The sequence below is a fragment of the Peromyscus eremicus genome, chromosome X (assembly GCF_949786415.1).
Source record: "Peromyscus eremicus chromosome X, PerEre_H2_v1, whole genome shotgun sequence".
In the NCBI taxonomy this organism is placed as follows: domain Eukaryota; kingdom Metazoa; phylum Chordata; class Mammalia; order Rodentia; family Cricetidae; genus Peromyscus; species Peromyscus eremicus.
Genome location: NC_081439.1, coordinates 81811102 through 81832165, shown reverse-complemented (window position 1 = coordinate 81832165; position 21064 = coordinate 81811102). Strand labels below are relative to the sequence as shown.

At 39.3% G+C, this 21064-nt stretch overlaps 1 protein-coding gene across 1 annotated transcript in view; it reads right to left on the bottom strand.

The window, feature by feature from the left end:
• Nucleotides 1–21064, bottom strand: part of Cenpi (centromere protein I) — a 59185-nt gene that overhangs the window by 21846 nt on the left and 16275 nt on the right. The window contains exons 8-17 of the mRNA XM_059250400.1: nucleotides 19791–19880; nucleotides 19217–19345; nucleotides 18705–18866; nucleotides 18353–18473; nucleotides 17238–17329; nucleotides 15675–15792; nucleotides 15218–15282; nucleotides 11802–11896; nucleotides 4192–4327; nucleotides 1647–1771 (exon numbers count right to left, since the gene is read on the bottom strand). Of these exons, the coding sequence (XP_059106383.1) occupies nucleotides 1647–1771; nucleotides 4192–4327; nucleotides 11802–11896; nucleotides 15218–15282; nucleotides 15675–15792; nucleotides 17238–17329; nucleotides 18353–18473; nucleotides 18705–18866; nucleotides 19217–19345; nucleotides 19791–19880 (1133 nt within the window). The remainder of the gene's footprint in view (nucleotides 1–1646; nucleotides 1772–4191; nucleotides 4328–11801; nucleotides 11897–15217; nucleotides 15283–15674; nucleotides 15793–17237; nucleotides 17330–18352; nucleotides 18474–18704; nucleotides 18867–19216; nucleotides 19346–19790; nucleotides 19881–21064) is intronic.

Genomic DNA, 21064 nt, shown 5'->3' with positions numbered 1-21064 from the left:
GCGCAGTGGGCAAAGTGCTTGCCACGAAGTCTGACCACCTGAGTTTGATCCCCAGACTCACATACGAGTATAAGGAAAGAACTGACTATATAAAGTAGTTCTCTGACCTCCACATACACACTGTGTACATGCACATCCACACACACACACACACACACACACACACACACACACACACACACTCTCTCTCTCTATTGATCAACTTTTAAAGACTGAATCAGACATTTCAAATGTGCTCTTACTGTACACATAACCCAACAGAAAGAAAACAATGAAAGCCATTCCTTCAGTGTTACATTATTAAAGAAAGCAGTCAATCACTGATACAGAACACATTTTCTTCATGTAAAACAAGGGACAGCAGGCCAGTGAGACAACTGAGCAGGCAGAGACTCTTGACATCAAGCCTGATGACCTGACCTTGATGCCTGGATCCCACATGGTGGGAGGAGAGAACTGACTCGGGAGTTGTCCTGTGACTCCACATGTATTGTTTTACACACACACACCCCACAACCACTAACAACAACAACAACAACAACAAAAAATGTAAAAATGCTAGAAGGTACAAAAGAACAATGAAATCCAGAAATGTAATTTGTTTCTTATCTGAGAACTATCATCTAACTCATTTTTATATATTTTTACATTGACAAAGCTCTACAAATTATGCTGAAAAGGTCTATACTTATGAATTAAAAATAATCTCAGTCCACAAGTAAAAGAACAGAGCTAGAAATAACGCTTAGAGGGTCACATAACTGGCAATAAACAGTTCCTATTGCTTCCCAGAAAATGTCTCTTTTACCAGAGAAACTACATACACTTCAACAGATATCAACAAATGATTAATTTTTCTTCCAACACACAGAAATTTTAATTAACAAGGCTGAGTGCAACAGTGCCATTACATAACAAACCAATCCGCAGCAAAGACTTTTCATTCCATATGCCCTACAGGGGGGATTTAAAAATAGCACAGCTCCAGTTTTAGTGTTCTAAGGTACCTCCATAATGCAGCCTGAAATCACTTTGAAAGCGAAATATGCCAGACTCAGATAAATCCCATGTTTTCTCTCATTTGTGGATCCAATATTTTATATAGACAGCAAACATCATTTATATATACACACGATATGAAAGCAGAAGCAAGACTGGAGAAAGGAAGTGGACTAGCAGGACAGGGAAAAGGAGCAAATAAAGCCAAAGGACATGATACACTGCAATGAACATGTCTTTAGAAAACCCAGCACTATGTACAATGAGGATACTATAATAAAATTTTGATTTCATAACCTGGGCAGTGGTGGCGCACACCTTTAATCCCAGCACTCGGGAGGCAGAGGCAGGCAGATCTCTCTGAGTCTCAGGCCAGCCTGGTCTACAGAGAGAGTCCCAGGACATCCAAGGCTACACAGAGAAACCCTGTCTCAAAAAAGAAACAAAATTAAATAATAAAAATAATAACATAGCTATTAGAGAGAGCTTCATATTAGAAGGTCATATACCCCAGAGCCATGTTTCCTATTTCCATAGACCCTGGCAGAAAATTGATAGGAATTTTAATTTTATTATAGTTAAATGATGAAGACAGAGTTATGATGTAGTAATTCATAAGATGATTAAAGGGAGAGGGGGGCTTGTACCTGTATATAATGTAACAAAGTTGGTTCAAGATACTGGCATCCAGGCTTAGGAGTGCAGAATGGAAGATCACAGGAGGAAACAGCATCACTAATGGAAGGTCATAATTTATATATATGTCACACACCTTTTGGAAAGAATGTTAATATCAATATAGAGATTATCTTCCATAAATCAATGAAGTTTACTCAAAGAATCATCAATGTAAGTAATATATCATTACATCTGAACCTGAATAATTTCTAAATAAAAAGGACAGCTATAAGTCTGTTTAAAATACAACTCATCAAACATCAACCTTAATTCAGAAAACTATTTCTATAAGACCATTATTAAAATATTTCATTTAAGCCGGGCGGTGGTGGCACACGCCTTTAATCCCAGCCCTCGGGAGGCAGAGCCAGGCGGATCTCTGTGAGTTCGAGGCCAGCCTGGGCTACCAAGTGAGTTCCAGGAAAGGCACAAAGCTACACAGAGAAACCCTGTCTCGAAAAACCAAAAAAACAAAACAAAAAAAAAAAATTAAAAAAAAAAATTTCATTTTTAGATAGGCCAGGTGGTGTGTTCCTTTAATCTCAGCACTCAGGAGGCAGAGGCAGGTAATTCTGAGTTCAAGGCCAGCCAAGGATACACAGTGAGATCCTGTCTCATAATAATTAATTATTAATAAATATTAATTATTTAATCCCAGCACTCGGGAGGCAGAGCCAGGCGGATCTCTGTGAGTTCGAGGCCAGCCTGGTCTCCAAAGCGAGTTCCAGGAAAGGCACAAAGCTACACAGAGAAACCCTGTCTCGAAAAACCAAAAAATAAATAAAATAAATAAATAAATAAATAAATATTAATTAATAATATAGCATAGTATTATTTGGGGGCTGGGGAAATGGCTCAGGAGTTAAGAGCATTGTCTGCTCTTCCAGAGGACCCAGCAACCACATGGTGGCTTACAACCATCTGTAACTTCAGTTCCAAGGGATCCAATGTCCTCTTCTGGCCTCTGTGGCACCAAGTATGCATGTGGTGCATAGACATACATGCAGGTAAAGCATCCATACAAATAAAAATAAAAGTAAATAAATCTTTAAATTGTTTTCACTTCATCTTAGAACTGGAAAAACATGTTACAGTAAAGGAACATTTCTTTCTCTCTACGTCTCCCAAATATTTACCAGTTAACTGGCAACATGGAAAACAAAGGAGCACATTCTTTTAAACAAATACGTAACACAGGCTGAAGATAAGTGCCAGTAGGCAGAATGTTTGTCTAGCACAAACAAGGCCCTAGTTTCAATCCCCAGCACCACATCAACTAGGAGTAGTGATCCAAGCCTTTACTCCCAGAACTCCAGGAGAGGGTGAGAGGATATTCAGTGTACCGGCTAGTTTTAGGTCAACCTGATATAAGCTAGAGTCATTTGGGAATAGGGAAGGAACCGCAATTGAGGCTACAAGAGACCTACCTCAAAAACCAACCAACAAATAAACAAACAACAAACTAGGTATTAGTGAATGAAGAGAGAAAACTGGGGAAAGGAAGATGATTATGGGTTCTTTGTGGTGGTGATAGTATTAGCCATGTTAAAACCCTGTGGTGCATGTTCTTGATTGATGATTGATGTGGAAGGGCCCAGCTCACTGTGGATGGTGCCACCTCCAGGCTGGTGCTCCTGAATGCCATGTTTATGGTATTTTTTCAAAGCAGGCTGAGCAAGTCATGAGGAGCAAGGCAGTAAGCAGTGATCCTCCATGGCCTCTGCATATTAGCTCCTGCCTCCAGGTTCCTGCCCTCAATTCCCTTCGTGATAAACTGTGACTGGGAAATGTAAACTGAAATAAACCAATTGCTCCCCAAGTTGGTTTGGTCATGGTATTTTATCAAAGCAACAGAAACCCTAACTAAGACACCCAGCTACACATCAAATTTGTGGCCACCCAGGGCTACAAGAGACCTACCTCAAAAACCAACCAACAAATAAACAAACAACAAACTAGGTATTAGTGAATGAAGAGAGAAAACTGGGGAAAGGAAGATGATTATGGGTTCTTTGTGGTGGTGATAGTATTAGCCATGTTAAATCCTATAAAACAGTAAAAGGACTAGAATTATAAAGGTACTAACTAGGGACCAGGAAAAAATTAAGCACTTGAAAAGCCAGGAGTAGAAATCTGAAAAAGCAATATAGCATTTTCTTTTGTTCTGCCAGGGGATGGGGATAAACAATAGATGAACAACAACAAAATGATGCTAGATAGAGACTTCTGCCTAGGACCAGCCTTTTAATAGGTCAATATATTATAAAACAGTATCTGAACTAAAAACCAACCAGATTTTATTTTACAATTGTTCTACGAAAGTCAGTTACTCAGATGAAACTACATTTGTTTGATTAAAGTCAGTTACTCAGGTGAAAATAAACCATTAATTTCAAAACATGGTTATTCTAACTACATAGTAAGATCATAACTTACCTTCATGATTATACCTGAAATTTAAATCATAGGCCAATAAAGTGACTACCTATCATAAATTTGTGATTTGTATACTACCTTCTCATAGAAGTCTAAAATAAAGTGCAACAACAATGTATTGTTGCTCTCCAAGCGCACTGCAACCATGGCCAGCCAGCCTACGTAGTCAATCAACTGAGACACAGAGTCCATGGCTCCACCCAAAGTTGTCTCTCTGTAATAAGAAATTATAATACTCAGATATACACCAGCAAATCGCTGTTTCCAAGCTAAAGGTAGGCGATATAAAGCAACAAACGAATAGGGCATTAAAAAACTATCAGTTCTCCAATGTACAATTTACTTTCTTTTAAAAAATAAAAGCACAGTGATTAACCATTGGATTGTGGTTAATCCACCAACCTAGATGTCCCTCAACTGAAGAATGGATAAAGAAAATGTGGTGCATTTACACAATGGAGTATCACTCAGTTGTTAAAAACAATGACATCATGAATTCAAAGGCAAATGGATGGAACTAGAAAGATCATCTTAAGTGAGGTAACCCAGACTCAGAAGGACAAACATGGTATGTACTCACTCATAAGTAGATACTAGATGTTAAGTAAAGGACAATCATGCTACAATCCACAGACCCAGAGAGGCTAAGTAATGAGGGCTCAAGGGGGCACACATGGATCTCCCGGAGAAGAGGAAATAGAATAGATTTTGAGGGTGGACTGGGGGTGGGTGGAGATGGGAACAGGAGGGATCTGGGGGAAGGAGGGAGAAAGTACTGGAAGAGACAACTGGAACTGGGGGCATTCGCGGGAGATGTAGAAACCTAGTGCAGTGTAAACACCCTGGAATCTAGGACAGTGACCCTAGATTGTGAAGTCTAGTAACTGGGGATGTGGAGCCCGAACTGGCCATCTGCTATAACCAAGCAAGACACCTCACAGTGGGACTGGGACACCAACCCCGCCACAAAACCTTCAACCTACAATCTGTCCTGCCTCCAAGATGTGCTGGGGCAGTGGTGGCACAGAGCTTGTGGGAGTGGCCGGCCAGCCCATGACTGGTCCAACTTGAGGCCCATGCCACAAGAGGGAGCCCATGCCTGACACTGCCTGGATGGCCAGGAACCAGAGGCCGGACAGCCCAGAGACCCAGGATAGAACCAAACACGATTGCAAAAAAAAAAAAAAAAAAAAATTTAATGAAATTATTCCTAATGGTATTCTGCTACACTTATGGATCAATGCCTAGCCCAATTGTTATCAGAGGGGTTTTATCCAGCAACCGACGGGAGCAGATACAGAGACCCACAGCCAAACACTAGGTGGAGACAGGGGAACCCCACAGAAGAAGATTACAGGAGCCAGAGGGGACTAGGACATCATGAGAACACGGCCCACAAGATCAACTAAGCAGAGCTCATAGGGGATCATAGAGACTGAAACAACAAACAGATCCTGTATGGGTCTGAGCTAGGTCCTCTGCATATACCTTATGGTTGTAGAGTTGGGTGTTCTTGTGGGACTCCTAACAATGGGAGTAGGAGGTGTCTCTGACTCCTTTGCCTGTGCTTGGGACTCTTACGTCCTTCTACTGGGTTGCCACATCCAGCCGTGCTATGAGGGTTTGTGCCCAGTCTTATTGTATCTTGTTAGGTCATGTTCAGTCACTGTCCCAAGGAGGCCTGCTCTTTTTTTTAAGGGAAACAGAGGAGGAGTTGATCTGGGGGAAAGATGACGTGGTGGGAGGGACTGGTAGGAGCAAAGGGAAGGAAGACTGCAGTTGAAATGTAATAGATGAGAGAAGAAAAAAAGCTAAAAATAAATTTAAAATACAGTTATTACTCTTGGTCTTTTTAAAAAAAATTTTGAGACAGGGCTTCACTATGTATCCCTGGCTGTCCTGGAACTCACTATGACACAGACCAGGCTAACCTTGAACTCAGAGATGCACCTGCCTCTGCCTCCCAAGTCCTGGTATTAAAGGCGTGTGCCACCAATGCCCAGCACTCTTGTCTTCTAAGGAACCATTTTAAGATAACCTCATAGATAGCCAGGCATGGTGGTGCACATCTTTAATGCCAACACTTGGGAGGCAGAGGCAGGCAGGTTTCTGTGAGTTTGAAGCCAGCATGGTCTACAAAGTGAGTTCCAGGACAGCCAGGGCTGTTACACAGAAAAACCCTGTCTCCAAAAAAAACATAAAAACAAAACAAAACAAAAAGATAACTCATAGAACATTTTCAGCAACCAGATTTGAGAAAAAAAGAAAAAGATTAAGTTTCAAACAAATTCTGGATAATGTTACAATACTGAAAAACAATTACAGTCAATATATTTGTCTCTAGTAAATGATTAGTACTGAATTCTAACACTCCTCAATTATGGAAATCCCCTAGTGAAAAATAAACAAAAATCACTAATAATGGGTACTCAATAACAACTCAGAGAAAAGGAGTTCATGACAAAGTGACACAAAACATTCAGAAAAATTAAAAATGAACAAAATAATAAGTAGGAAATTGATGCTATTTATCCCACATAGCACAAATGGTTCAAACGTATAAACATTCAAATGACAGTAGGAATCATTTCCTATGCATCAGTAACATGGCAGCACACTGAATGAATGTTTCATTCAATGAATGAAATCCATTGTACAGGATTCAATATCCAGTTCTGCCTACTCCTCAGTAAAATATTTCTCCAGAATTCAATCTAATCCTAAAACTGAATGTTAGCATATTTCAATGTTAGCAGAATGTTAGCATATTTCAATCTTCTAGTTAAAACCATATCTGGGGGTTGGAGAGATTGCCCAACAGTTAAGACCAGTTGCAAAAGCAAAGGACCCTGAGTTCAGTTCTCAGCAGCAGCAACATGGTAGGTACCTCACAACTGTCTATAACTCCAGTTCTAAAGGATCTGATGTCCTCTTCTGGTCTCCATGTTCTACACAGACATAAATGCAAGTAAAACACCTACACACATATAAAATCACTTCTGGATTTATCGTCTTCTCTCCTACATCAATAAATATAATCTCTTTAAAGGATACAATATATAAAATGAGTAGTTCAATCTATCCATTTGTCACATGTATCTTTCAATCCACACTCAAAGAGATTTAGAAAAGATCTACAAACGTGAACGCAGTTTTACCCTCCTATCTAGGAAGGTAGTTGACAATGGCTCTGCACTGAAAAAAAGGATAATGTACAATAATGTACCGTCTATGATAGGGCATAGTCTCAGAGTTTAGGAGATGATGACTCTCCCACTACTCACTGCCATGATGGTTCAATGACAGAAGCAGGGAAATATGGAGACCATTTAACAAAACATACAATAACCTCCTTACTCCTAAAACTGATGTAGCATACTTTAGTTTTCCAGGATTTCAAACGTGTCACAAATAATTGCAAACAATGATGACTGCTCCCAGCAACCTTTTCTTTTTTAATGTGGTACTAGATATATAATCCAAGTCGTACTGCATGCTAGGCAAGTACCTTGCCACTGACCTACATCCTCAGCCCCAGAACAGACTTCTTGGTGAGTGCTCCTTTATAAATCACTGGCACTCTAAATAAAACAATCCATGGTTCAGAACTGCCTCATATTCCTACCTCCACCCCCTGCAGTATGTTCAACATTCTCAGATACCACCTGTCAAATGGTAACAGCACCCCCTTTCCAGTCATTGCTACAGCCAGAAATGTCCCTGGAAAATGACAGCGACATGGTCTTCTATCCTTCTCTTCTAAGGATCTACCACTACAATTTACTGTCTTCTGGTCACTTACATGGCAAATGGTCATATAATAGAAATAAAACATTATACTAATTTTTCCAAAATGAATTAATGAAAACTTATGAGCTATATTGAACTTTTGTGTTTGTTTTATTAATTATCATATGTGTATGCATGCACAGGCATACAGGTCACAATGCACATGTGAGGTCAGAAGACAACTCTTAGAAGTCTATTCTCTCCTGCTATCTTGTGGGTGGGATCTTGGATTTGAACTCAGGTTGCAAGGCCTGCTACACTCAAGCACCTGCTAAGCCATCTCACTTAAGTACCTGCTAAGCCATCTCACTGGCACACGGGCAGTATTATTTAATCCCAAGTATTATGACAAGGCTATCTAGACACATGCCCATTTATCTGCTTAAAAAGCACTGTTCCTTTTTAGATCACCTCCCTATATTTACGACAGAATATGAAAAATCTGGGCTAAGAATTTAGCTCAGTGGCAAAGCATTTGCTTAGCTTGTATGAGGCCTGAGTTTCATTCCCAGCATCACACAAAAGAAAAAGGAGAAGGATTTGTGGAAAGACGCTACAGAAACTGTCAGGTATTTATTTCAGGGGTGTATCTACTGCAAGTTAGCCAAAGGTTACATAAGCAAAACCACTGTTCTGGTAGTATTTCTTTATAATAGTGGTTCATAAACTAAAGTTTGCACTAGAATTGTGGGAATAGTAAAACAAATTACTGGGTCACCTGTAGGGCTTAACTCAGTAGATCAAGAGCAGCAGGACCTAACAATTTTAATATCTGAGAAGTTCCCAAGTGGTATTGACACTAATCATACACTTTTTTTTAAAGAATCAGAGCTTCATAAGATTTCTTCACTAGCTGTGCATGGTGGCACATATTTTTTAATCCCAGCACTCAGAAGGCAGAGGCAGGCAGACCTCTGTGAGTTTGAGGCCAGCCTCATCTACAAAGCATGTACCAGGCCAGCCAAGGCTACACAGTAAGATGCTATCTTTAAAAAAAAAGTCTTCACTACCCACTAATGCTCCATGTTCCATTTGTTTCTACAAGTGGTCATAAGCATAGAGAGAAACACTAAAATAATGAATAGAAGGAGGGCTGGAGAGATGATGGCTTAGAGGTTAAGAGTACTGACTGATCTTCCAGAGGTCCTGAGTTCAATTCCCAACAACCACATGGTTGCTCACTACCATCTGTAATGAGATCTGGTGCCCTCTTCTGGCCTGCAGGAATGCATGCAGGCAGAACACTGCATATGTAATAAATAAATCTTTTAAAAAAATAATGAATAGGAAGAATTAAAAAACAAATTTCCAAGCTACGTACTTCTAACTCTCCATTCCTCTACCTAAACTATAACTCATTCTAAGGATAAAACAGAAAACAAACCTGAGCTAAATGTTTGGACATTGGTTCAATTTGCAATTAACTGCTATTTGTGAGAGTTAGGTATGTAGTTCAGTTGGTACACTGCTTCTCCAGTGTGAATAAACACTGGAATTGATTCCTAGCACCACACACACTGAATATAGTGATGTACACCTATAATCCTAGCACTTGGAAAGCACTTGAGGGAAATCAATAGTTAAAAGCTAGCCTCAGGGTTGGGGATTTAGCTCAGTGGTGGAGCGCTTGCCTAGCAAGCACAAGGCCCTGGGTTAGATCCTCAGCTCAAAAAAAAAAAAAAAAAAGAGCCAGCCTCATCTACACAATAAGTTTGAGTGCCACTTGGGATACATGAGACCCTGTCTCAAAAAAATAAAATAAATTGAAAATGATATATGTTGGGCTGGGTGGGGAGATGGCTAAGAGGGTAAAGCATTTAACATATAAACTTGACAACCTAAATTAAATCCTCAGAACCCATGTACAGTGGAAAGAGCAAATCAACTCCACAACATTGTCCTTTGACCTTCCACACACTGTGGCATGCATGTGTACATATGGGTCTACATATATAAACACACAGATTAATAATAAATATTACAAAAATTTGTAAACTCTTAGCTTTAGGTATCATAGCAGAACCATTTTAACAGCTGAGATGGCATCTGGGTTTTACTAAAGAATAATCTAAGGGCCGGGCAGTGGTGGCACATGCCTTTAATCCCAGCACTCGGGAGGCAAGAGGCAGGCGGATCTCTGTGAGATCGAGGCCAATCTGGTCTACAAAGTGAGTTCCAGGACAGGCTCCAATTTTAGTATATGTGCTGCCAAAGTGAGCACCCAGGACAGGCTCCAAAGCCACACAGAGAACCTGTCTCAAAAAAACCAAAACCAAAACCAAAAGAAAAAAAAAGGAAAGTAATATACTAGGGGTTGCTAACATTGTGCGCGCGCTCTCTCTCTCTCTCTCTCTCTCTCTCTCTCTCTCTCTCTCTGTGTGTGTGTGTGTTTCTATCTTTGGAATTTATTTATTTATTTATTTACTTTTACTTTGATAATTTAATTTTACATATCAGCCATGGATTCCCCTGTCCTCCCTCCTCCCACTCCTGCCCTCCCCCAATCCACCCCCCATTTATGCTGGGAATTTATTTTTATTATCTATTTTTTTAAGTATTCACTCATTCCTTGGGAATTTCAGACAATGTATTTTGATCGTATTCCCTAAATCCTCTCTTTAACTCCTACCTCCCTATGCCCCCTCAACTTCATATCCTCTTTTTTAAAATTTAATAAGCCGTCAGCTCCAATTTGTGCTTCCCATATACTTCTGACAATAGGGTCATTCGCCGGGTCATGGTCAGCCTACCAGGAGCTACATTCTTAAAGAAATTCAATTGATCCCTGAAGCTGCACCGTCCTTAGCTCCTCGGGGTGGAGGCTCCATGCTAGCATACTGACTGACTTGGCTCCTCAGGTGGAGGCTCCATGCTAGCATACTGACTGGCTTGGCTCCTCAGGTGGAGGCTCCATGCTAGCATACTGACTGGCTTGGCTCCTCAGGTGGAGGCTCCATGCTAGCATACTGACTGGCTTGCTCTTGTGCTGCTGTGAGTTCATGGATGCAGTGGGCCTGGCATGTCCAGAAGCCTCTGCTACATTCTAGTCCATCCAGACCTAACTCTTATAATCTCCCCACCCCTCTTCCATGATGGTCTCTCCTATCTCTACTTTTGATTATGCTCACAATTTTCTATAATACAAACTTTTTAAAGCACTAAAGAATCATGTGGCTGACAGGATATAAGAGAATCCAAACAGGCAGAAAGAATCAAAACAACCTGATTATGCAGTTCCTTGAAATTTGGTGTTTCACTTTGGGGGTAAAGCATACATTTAATGGAAATTCAAATTCATTTTTAACTCCAAAGCCAAGATAAATTAATGCATGTAACCTAAATACATGTCATGAACAAAACCCATCGTTAAAACTGGCTCAGTATATAAAATGCATTATATAAAGTGAATTAAAGTAAATGGAGTCAGCCGGGCGGTGGTGGCGCACGCCTTTAATCCCAGCACTCGGGAGGCAGAGCCAGGCGGATCTCTGTGAGTTCGAGGCCAGCCTGGTCTCCAAAGCGAGTTCCAGGAAAGGCGCAAAGCTACACAGAGAAACCCTGTCTCGAAAAACAAAAAACAAAAAACAAACAAACAAACAAAAAAAAAGTAAATGGAGTCAAAGCTGCATTGTAATTTTGGCTTTCCAGCCTTTTTTTACCATATTACCTAGTGCCAAATCATTCAAAAGGATTTGCTTTTTGGTTTACCTGAATAGTAACTTAGAAAATATACTTTTCTTTCAGGATTGTGGGAATAAAATGTGAAGAGTAACTAAAACATTTCCAGAAAAGTTCTATGAACTATTTACATGAAATAACTAAGTCTCATGCCATCTTAGATTCTATATGCAAACATTTTTATATAGATCATCTCTGTGGAAGACCACAGGATAACTCACAGAGGACTGCTTGTCACCGGTTGCATGTGGGCATCCATAGAAAGCCACAACAGCCAATTCTGCAGTAGTTCTTTCAGACTTTGAAGAACACTACACTGAGGGGGGAAACAAAACAAAACCAAATCATCAAAAGCAAACAGGATTTAGACCTAACAGAGGCTAGATACGGAAGGGACCTTGGAGATGGCCATACCCCACTTAGAACTCAAATAGTTGCTACTCCAATGAGTTCAGTCTACAAAGGACAGATGAATACAAGCACAAATTTATGTTATCATTTTTTTTCTAGAAGAAACATACCTCAACAAGACTTCCAGCTTAGCCCAGGAACAGAGTTTTCTCTAAATCACATTCCTTTATAACACATATTACATCATCAAATAAACCATCACCCTTGGTCATGCATGGCGGTATAAATCTATAATGCCAGCTTTAGGAGGTAGAGTTAGAGAGATAAAGAGTTCAAAACCAGTGTTATCTACGTATCAATTTTGATGCCAGCCTGGGCTGCATAAGACTATCTCAGAAACAAAATCATCCTTATTGTCCCCTCAGAGATCATTTGAAGTTGCTACAAGTAAGACTTCTCTACCCCTTTTACTTTGTGGTCTTTGAGTAAAAGCTACTTCCTTTCTGAAGGTTTTAAAAATGAGTCTTCTGTAACTCTGGAAAACAAACATTTCTAATCTTTATGTTCTCAGACGTTACCCTGCCTTCCCAGGGCCTCATTCACAATTCCTTAACTATCTTTACTCAGTTTTGGGCCTGAAAGTTAAATACTGTTCTCTATTCCTTTTTTTTTTTTTGGTTTTTTGAGACAGGGTTTCTCTGTGTAGCTTTGGAGCCTTTCCTGGAATGAACTCTGTAGCCCAGGCTGGCCTTGAACTCACAGAGATCCGCCTGCCTCTGCCTCCCGAGTGCTGGGATTAAAGGCATGTGCCACCACTACCCAACCTGTTTTCTATTCTTGATTTTTTTCTGTTCCCTTTTCTCCTTTCCTCCCTCCTTATCCCCATCCCCCACTCTCAAACATAAACAGATGTATGGACAAATGAATGTGTACACGCATAGTAGGTTAAATCATAAACAACTGCTAATTATCAACCACCCTTACCTACAAATATGACAATTGCCTACGGTTCAACCAAACATTCATAGTTAAACAGCTCTTTAGATTAGTGGGATGAGTGAAGAAATTAAAAAGAACTCAACTAGATTAGGAGAGAACTGCAAAAAAAATTTTTTTAAATAGTCTCAAACTTTTTTAGCTAGGATAGCTAAGATTTTCATTTGAATGACAGCAGTAATAAAGTAGTAAGTTACAATATAAAATTAGCAAATTCAAGCTAATGTGATAGGCAATAAAGTGATATGCAACAAATACTAACCAGAACAACTTATTTCCTATAATGTGTCCAATAGTGAGTCATTTAAGGTGTAAAATGTCAGTAAAAGAAATATTCTATTGTCGCTGCTTTCGAAGAGGGATGGACATTCAGTAGGAAGGGGGTTCAAGGAGTTTTGTCACTACTGCACTCTCACAGTGTGAACAAGAGTTAGAGCAGAGCGTCGTGGCTCACGTCCCTAATCCTAGTGCCTAGAGAGCTCAGGCAAGAAGGCAGATGCAGGTGAAAGGTCATCCTGAGTTCCAGGGAAACCTGGGCTTCTCAACTTCACATCCCCACATCCCAGAAACCCTCAAAAAAGGGGAATTAGTATATTTATGAAATAAATAAGCATTATGTTCAAATGTCTGGCAATGCATTATGATAAAACTAGCCTTACATTCTAGGAGACTGGAACTTTAGCTGAACCTCACAGCCTGAGTTAATAGCACACCTTGAGGTCACTTAAAACTTAAAGACTGCCAGCCTACTGTGTATCCATCCGGCTTGTCTGTTTATTCTGCCTGTACGAGAACAATGTAACAATCAACCTTACTTGCCTTGGACTTCCCACCTCATCAGATTTTATAACCTAAGCTAGAGCATAACTGTAACCTTATGTACTTTTCCACGCCCCGCAACCCAGAACAATGTATGTGGTTTTCAGTTTTGTTTTTTTGTTTTTTTTGCTGAAAGCAGCAAATGTAGAGATTGAAAGCAACCTTCTAAAATGAATATCCACCATAAATGTTGAACACAACACTTACAGATTAAACAATGATATTTGTAGTTCTGTTTGTTTTCTGGATCAGTTGGAACCAGTGGCTTAATCCCTTGTTAAACTCTGTTAAAGATTTCAGTAAAGTATCATATTCTTGCTCTTGGTTAAATGACTCCAAGGGGAAGGATTTTATTTCTTTAATGTGATACTGATGCAGTGTTGGTGACTTGGAGTTGATAACAATGCATTCAATCCACACACAAAAGTATAAAGTTCAAAAGTCCAAGTATGGTTGAGTATTTTCCCAGTTGGTTTGTTTTTACATTCATGTTAATATGCTTTTGACACGTTTTTCATGATCTTATTTGCTACTTACTAGTGTAAAAAGTTCAGGAAAAATGTGTGACAAAGCTTTCAAACCAGAAAGTTCTATGCTCTTGAACTTTATATTCCATAATACTGTACAGTTACAAAATCAATGCAGAGGCTAGGTGTGGTGAGACATACCTGTACTGTCAACACTGGGGAAGCAAGGGCCAGGAGAAATGCTGCCCAGCCTTGTCTATATAACAAACTCCAGGCAGGCCTAGGCTACAATAACTAGCAAACCCTAATATCAAAGGAAAGGGGGAAGGAAGGGAGAGATGGAGAGAGGGGGGAAGGAGGAAGGAAGGGAGGAAGGAAGGAAGTCACTGCTGGAGGACTAGAGGTGCATTTCAGTTGGTAGAATGCTTGCCTAGCATGCATGAAAGCCTGGGTTTGACCCCATCATCACAGAAACCGGACATGGAAGTACATGACTGTAATCCCAGCACTTAGGAGGTAGGGCAGGAGGATCAGAAGTTCAAGGTCATCTACATCTACACAAAAAACTTATTGCGTTGGACTCAGACTGGGCTATATGAGACTATCTCAAAAAAAAAGAAAGAAAGAAAAGAAAAGAAGAAAAAGGAAAGAAAGAAAAAGAGAAAAGAAAAGGAGGGCAGGTAAAATGACCCAATGGGTAAAAGAACTTACTGCCCGGCCTGATGACCTCACAGTTCTAGCCCCATGACCCATTGATGGAGAAAACCACAAGATGACCTCCAAAATTCCATGTCATGGCACATGCATTGTGGTGTACGTGTACACACACACACACACACACACACACACACACACACACACACAAAATGTTATAAAATTTCAAAAGAGAAGAAGAAAGAAAATCACTGCCAGAATTCCAGTTTGGAATTATTTAACACCAGTTAATAGAAGTATGTTTTTTCCTCAGTATAAGATGCATTTAGTTTTTGTTTTTGGATTTTTACCTTGAAATAAATGGTTGATGTAAAGAAGAGAGGTGCTAGTTGATCAAAAAGAAGTGGCTTCACCTCTAGGAAATAGAAAATAAGAGTTCAAAATTCTTTTAATTTATATTACATTGAATTAAAGGAATTCAATCTGTGGTTTAAATGAGAATGTCCCCATAAGCTCAGGCGGTTTGAAAACTTGGACCCCAGTTGGTGGCACTATTCAAGTAGGTTGCTGAAGGAAGTATGTCACTGGAGGTGGGCTTTAAGGTTTCAGAGCCTAGCACCATTCCCAGTCCACTCTCTGCTTCATGCTTGTGGTTTAAGATTTCTGGTCCCACCTCCATGCCTTTGCTAAACTGTCATGGATTCTAACCTTCCGGAACCATAAGCCAAAATAAACTCTTGGTTGCCTTGGTAATGATGTTTAATCACAGCAAAAGAAAAATAACTAATAAGTTTTCATGGTACATACCAGAGAAGCTACTGAATGGAATCCAGGCCATAAGCTGAAGGAACTGTGACCGACAGGAGAAGCCATCCCAGAGAGGCAGGCTCTTATACAGGAACGCTTCAGAGGAGTAAAACCCCTCCTGAAACACAAGGTGATTGCAAAATCTCATATAACATCATGAATATTCTTAGCCAGGTAGTGGCAGCACATGCCTTTAATCCCAATACTCAGGAGGCAGAGGCAGACAGATCTCTGAGTTCGAGGCCAGCCTGGTTCCAGGACAGCAGGGCTACACAGAGAAACCCTGTCTCAAAAACAAACAAAAAAATATTTTCTGAGTTCGAGACAAGGTTGGTCTACAAAGCAAGTTCTAGGACAGTCATGAATAAGCAAAAACAAACAAACAAACCAAAACAAAACCCCAAAACAACTATTTGCTAGCCAGGCAGTGGTGGCACATGCCTTTAACCCCAGCACTCAGGAGGCAGAGGCAGGTGGGGTTCAAAGCCAGCCTGGTCTACAAAGAGAGTTCCAGGACAGCCAAGGACTACACAGAGAAACCCTGTCTCAAAATAAAAATCGCAAATACTCTTTAACAACCACTTTATTTCATGCTATAGTTGTTTCAGTTGCATGAGAGTATCTAGACAGTGCCGATACACGAGTTTCAGCTTCAACTGCAACTCTGAGATACCCAGGACAAATAATCCAAATGCTAAGATATATCTGACTCTCCAAAACACTTGTAGTTATTAAAAACATAAGTCATGTGCTGGAGCTGGAGCTCAGTCAGAGTGCTTGCCTAATTCCAGAACCACCTAAACTGGATGTGGTCACACACACCTCTAATCCCAGCATTTAAGGGGTAGAGGTAGGATGATCTAATTAGGAGTTCAGAGTCATTTTCAGCTACATACTAAATTTAAGGCCAGCCTAGGCTAATGAGGCCCTGTTAAAGAATTAATTAATTAATTAATTAATTAATTAATTAAAAAGAACACAAGTCATGGGCTGGGGATGTGGATCAGTGGTATATAAGTGCTCACCTAGTATGTATAAGGCTCTGGATTTGATTGCCAGCCCTTGCTCCAACCTCCCCCAAAAAAGAACACAAGTAGTAACCCTATAAGATTTATATTCCTGACTAATTCAATTAATTGAATGCATTAAATCATTCATTTTCTTTATAGAACTTTCCATTCTATTTAAAATTTTAAACTTATTCTTTCTTCAAACATAATAGTGCAAAAATAAACATCAGTGCCACTAGGCTCTATGAATTTCAAATTGTGCACATAGTATTTTTTGAAAAAGCCAAGAATAAGGAAAATAAATAAGTAACAATAAAAATCAATGCCATCAGGTAGTAGGGTACATCAGGTACTATGACTCAGTTGGTCGACTGCTTGCCTAGTATGCACAAGGACTTAGTTTGACTCCCCAATATTGCAAACAATCAGGTGTGGTGACACATGAAACCCTACCTCCCAAACTGAAGATGTCAGCTACTAAAGAAATACTGCAACAGACATCCAAACATATCTTAAGAATGATGACATCTATAGGAAACAAGTGGAATCTTACTTGTAAGAAGCACTGCACCCTGATGACAATGTCCAGGAAGTTTATAAATTCTTTTTCTTCTTCAAAATTATTCATATTATACCACATACATTCTAGAGCAGAAATATTAAAATAAGCACCTGGTTATGCAATAATAAAACAATACAAAATATATCACTACTCTGAAGCAACAAAGAAATGACAGATTAAAGAAGTTAAAAGATTCAAATATGTGACTCAGTGACACTGTAGATTATAACAGGGTCTTGGAAGTGACAGTCAGCAAACATGATAACATAGGGGAAAGCTTATAGTAAAAACACTGGAAAAGTTCACTTACAATGAATGAGATTAGCTTAAGTCACAGTAATCCAAGTGACTATAAATGCACAGCTGAAAATAGGTAGGGTGAGTTGAGTATAAGCTACATGTGGTGAGAACTTACAAAGTGAAAATCTAATTAATTGTATCACATATCCCATAAAGAAAGATTCTAAGTCAAAGGAGCAAGAGCCTATAATGACTAAAGCTGACTTCAAAGATTTGAATAGTCAGGTATTACATATCCAAGAAATGAGTAGTCTTGATAGTCAACAAAATTACTAGGGAAAATGTCTCTGTGGATGAATGAAGTGGTCAGGCTTTACTATGGCCTGCATGGAGGACTCCCCACTGTCACTTCCTTTAATTCTGTAATTAAGAAAATTTCTAATGACCAATGGGTCATTAGAAGAGGTAGACTACTTGGCACACATGAGCATTTTGGTCACCAGAAAGAATCACTTCTATTATAAAATAATAAGTTGATATTCTGTCTTACAAATTGATTTTCTCTGAGTTGGCTTAATATTAATGATTCTTGCATGATCCCAGGAATACAAAGAACTCTGAGATTGAGACTACTTTCTGAAAACTTTTGATAACCATTAAGCAGTGTTCACTTAACACCACTCCTTTTTGATTGTCTTAAAATGACAACACCACAAGTATTCACGTTCAAGATAAATGATTACCAGGTGATTATAGTATATGAAGTCTGCTCTGGTCCAAAATTTCTAATCTAGAATAAGAAATCTATTTACAGACTATCTTCTTCCACTCTCATTTATCCAGTGCTTTACACCATCACTTCTTACCTTCTTGTAATGTTTGACTCAACCAGTAATAGAGCCTCAGTAAGATCGACTCATCTTTGACACAGTTAATATAGTGAAGTAGCAGAGAGTTGTTTAGCACTGAGCTCATCTGAGAAGGCAGCTGTAAAGATGGAACAATCAATAAACAATAAGTACATGAAATGTAGGTCACAGCAATAAGTAAAACACTGCATAGGAAACATACAACAAAAACAGAGGCTATGGGGCCTGAGCTAAGACTCAGTGGAGAGTATTTCGCTAGCATGTGTAAGCCTCAATCTCAAGTACTGAAAAAAAGAGGCTATCCAAATCAAACAGAAAATTCTAGTCAGTACCTGCTCCAGTCACAAACCTCTAAGCAATGAATGTTCTGTAAAAGTTGAGGGAAACTCCGAAGCTCTTCTAGTGGAAGTGATCTATCGCTGCTGAGATAATCAGAAAGACTCATCTTCTTTTGCCCACATTCTTTGTTAGCAGAATTTAGTGCTGGAATAACTGAGTGAGAACTCCACTTCTAAAGGAGAAAGATAATACAATAATCTATCAGTGCACTAAAAAGACAATCTAAAAAAAAAATAAAAGCAAGTCAGATGTGGTGGTACACTCTTTTAATGGCACTCAGAGAATGAGGCAAGCCTAGTCAACATATCAAGTTTTGGGCCATCTGAGGCTACATTTTAGAAAAATACAATCTCAAAAATAAATAAATAAATAAAGCTGTTAAGATGTTTCACTTAATGGGAGTCTGAATGTGGTTTGCATAGAATACTAGATTATCAAAGTCTATTTAAATACCTATAATCACCACCACGTGAATGGTTACTATTTTTAAAGCCACAAGTCCTTTTGCTTTACATTACTTACTCTTTTTAGAGAAGAGCCTTTAGTTGGACCTAATGTTAGCTTTGGAGGTTCTGGAAAAGCTCCTTGGTTTCTTAGCTTCACAGCAAGCAGAGCTGAAGTCCACAGATTCTTTGTATTATTAAAATAGATCTACAAATTTAGGTGTAAAGTACAGAAGATTAGGTACTTAGGAGTCAGAGCAACATAATAAGAGTCCCAAACTATTAACTGATTGCATATTAATTATGAAATATTTACACTCGTATAAATCCATTTAATGTTTTTTTCTCTCCTAATCAGGAATCTTATTATAATGCATCAAAGGGATCAACACAAAGGGCCAATCTCTAATACACCTTCTCCCAAGAGAACTGAGAAAGATTTTAGCCCAAATCTGTAAATTAACATGACGAAAAATAATGCTCTTTGCTAGGGGTTGTGGTGAACACCTGTACTGCCAGCATTTGGGAAGCCAAGGAAGGAGATGACTTGGAGGCTAGCCCGAGCCACCATACCACAACCCTCTCTTAAACAAAACAAAGGAAACAAAAATGTATTCAATCTCAGTAGGAGTTCTCTCTCAGTAATCCCTTACCTTCCTCCTTGCAGGCAAAGATACAGAAATCAAAGCAGGAGCAAAGAACTTATATAGCGATATCAAAGCCTGGAGGTGATGCTGCATTCCCTGAAATAAAGTAAGAATTTTCCATTTTTCAAATCAGCGATCAAATACAAACTAAGAGCTAATACTGAACAAAAGGTGATAAAAAACTAAGTCTAAACCTTTAGACTCTAATTTTACAGTTTGTCAGAACAATAAAAAGCTATAGAAAGTATAGAAATGAGTAACCATCTGGATGTGGTGGCACACACCTTCAATCTCAACAACCAGGAAGCACAAGTAGAAACAAATGGAACTCTATATGAGTTTAGGACTAGCCTGGTCTACATAGACAGTACCAGGCCAGCTAGGGCTAAATAGTAAGAAACTGTCTGTGCTGGCTAGTTTTTATGTCAGTGTGACACAAGGGAGGGTCATTTGGGAACAAAGAATCTTTTCTGAGAAAATACCTCCATAGGATTGTCCTATAGAACTGTCAATTGATGACTGATATTCGGGGGCCCAACCCATTGTGAGTGGGGCCATCCCTGGGCAGGTGGTCTTAGGGTACATAAGAAAATAGGCTGAGCAAGATGAAATAAACTCTTTCCTCCCCAAGGTATTTTTAGTCACAGCAATAGAAACCCTAACTAAGACATTGTCTCAAAAAAAAAGAAAAGAAAAAGGAAAGTAGAAAACGAGCAACCAGATAATTCATATCAACAATCTTAAAACAAAGTTCTCCAATGAATAATCTTCTATTTTATGACTGTAACCTTATTTACTTCTTCCATGTATTCTCTCATTCTTCTGCCTGTACTTTAGTCCTACAACTCATACTTGCTAGTACAGCATGGGTTTATTCAGAATGGCAATTTACTCAAGCTTCAGTGTTTATTACTCTTTAGGGCTAGAGAGATAGCTTAGCTCTTCAGATCACCAGATACTCTTGCAAAGGACCCAGGCTCCATTCTCAGCACCCACATGGCAGATCATAGTATTTATAACTCCACTTCCATGAGTTCTGACACCCTCTTCTGGACCATTCGGGCACTGTACACATGTGATGCATATACATACATGCAGGCAAAATACCCATAAATATAAACCAAATAAATCTTTAAAAAATAAAAATAGCAGCTGGGGTGTGGCAGCACATGCCTTTAATCCCAGCACTCGGGAAGGGGAAGCAGGGGAAGGCAGATCTCTGTGAGTTGGAAGGCAGCATGGTCTACATAGCAAGTTCGAAGACAGCCAGGGCTACATAG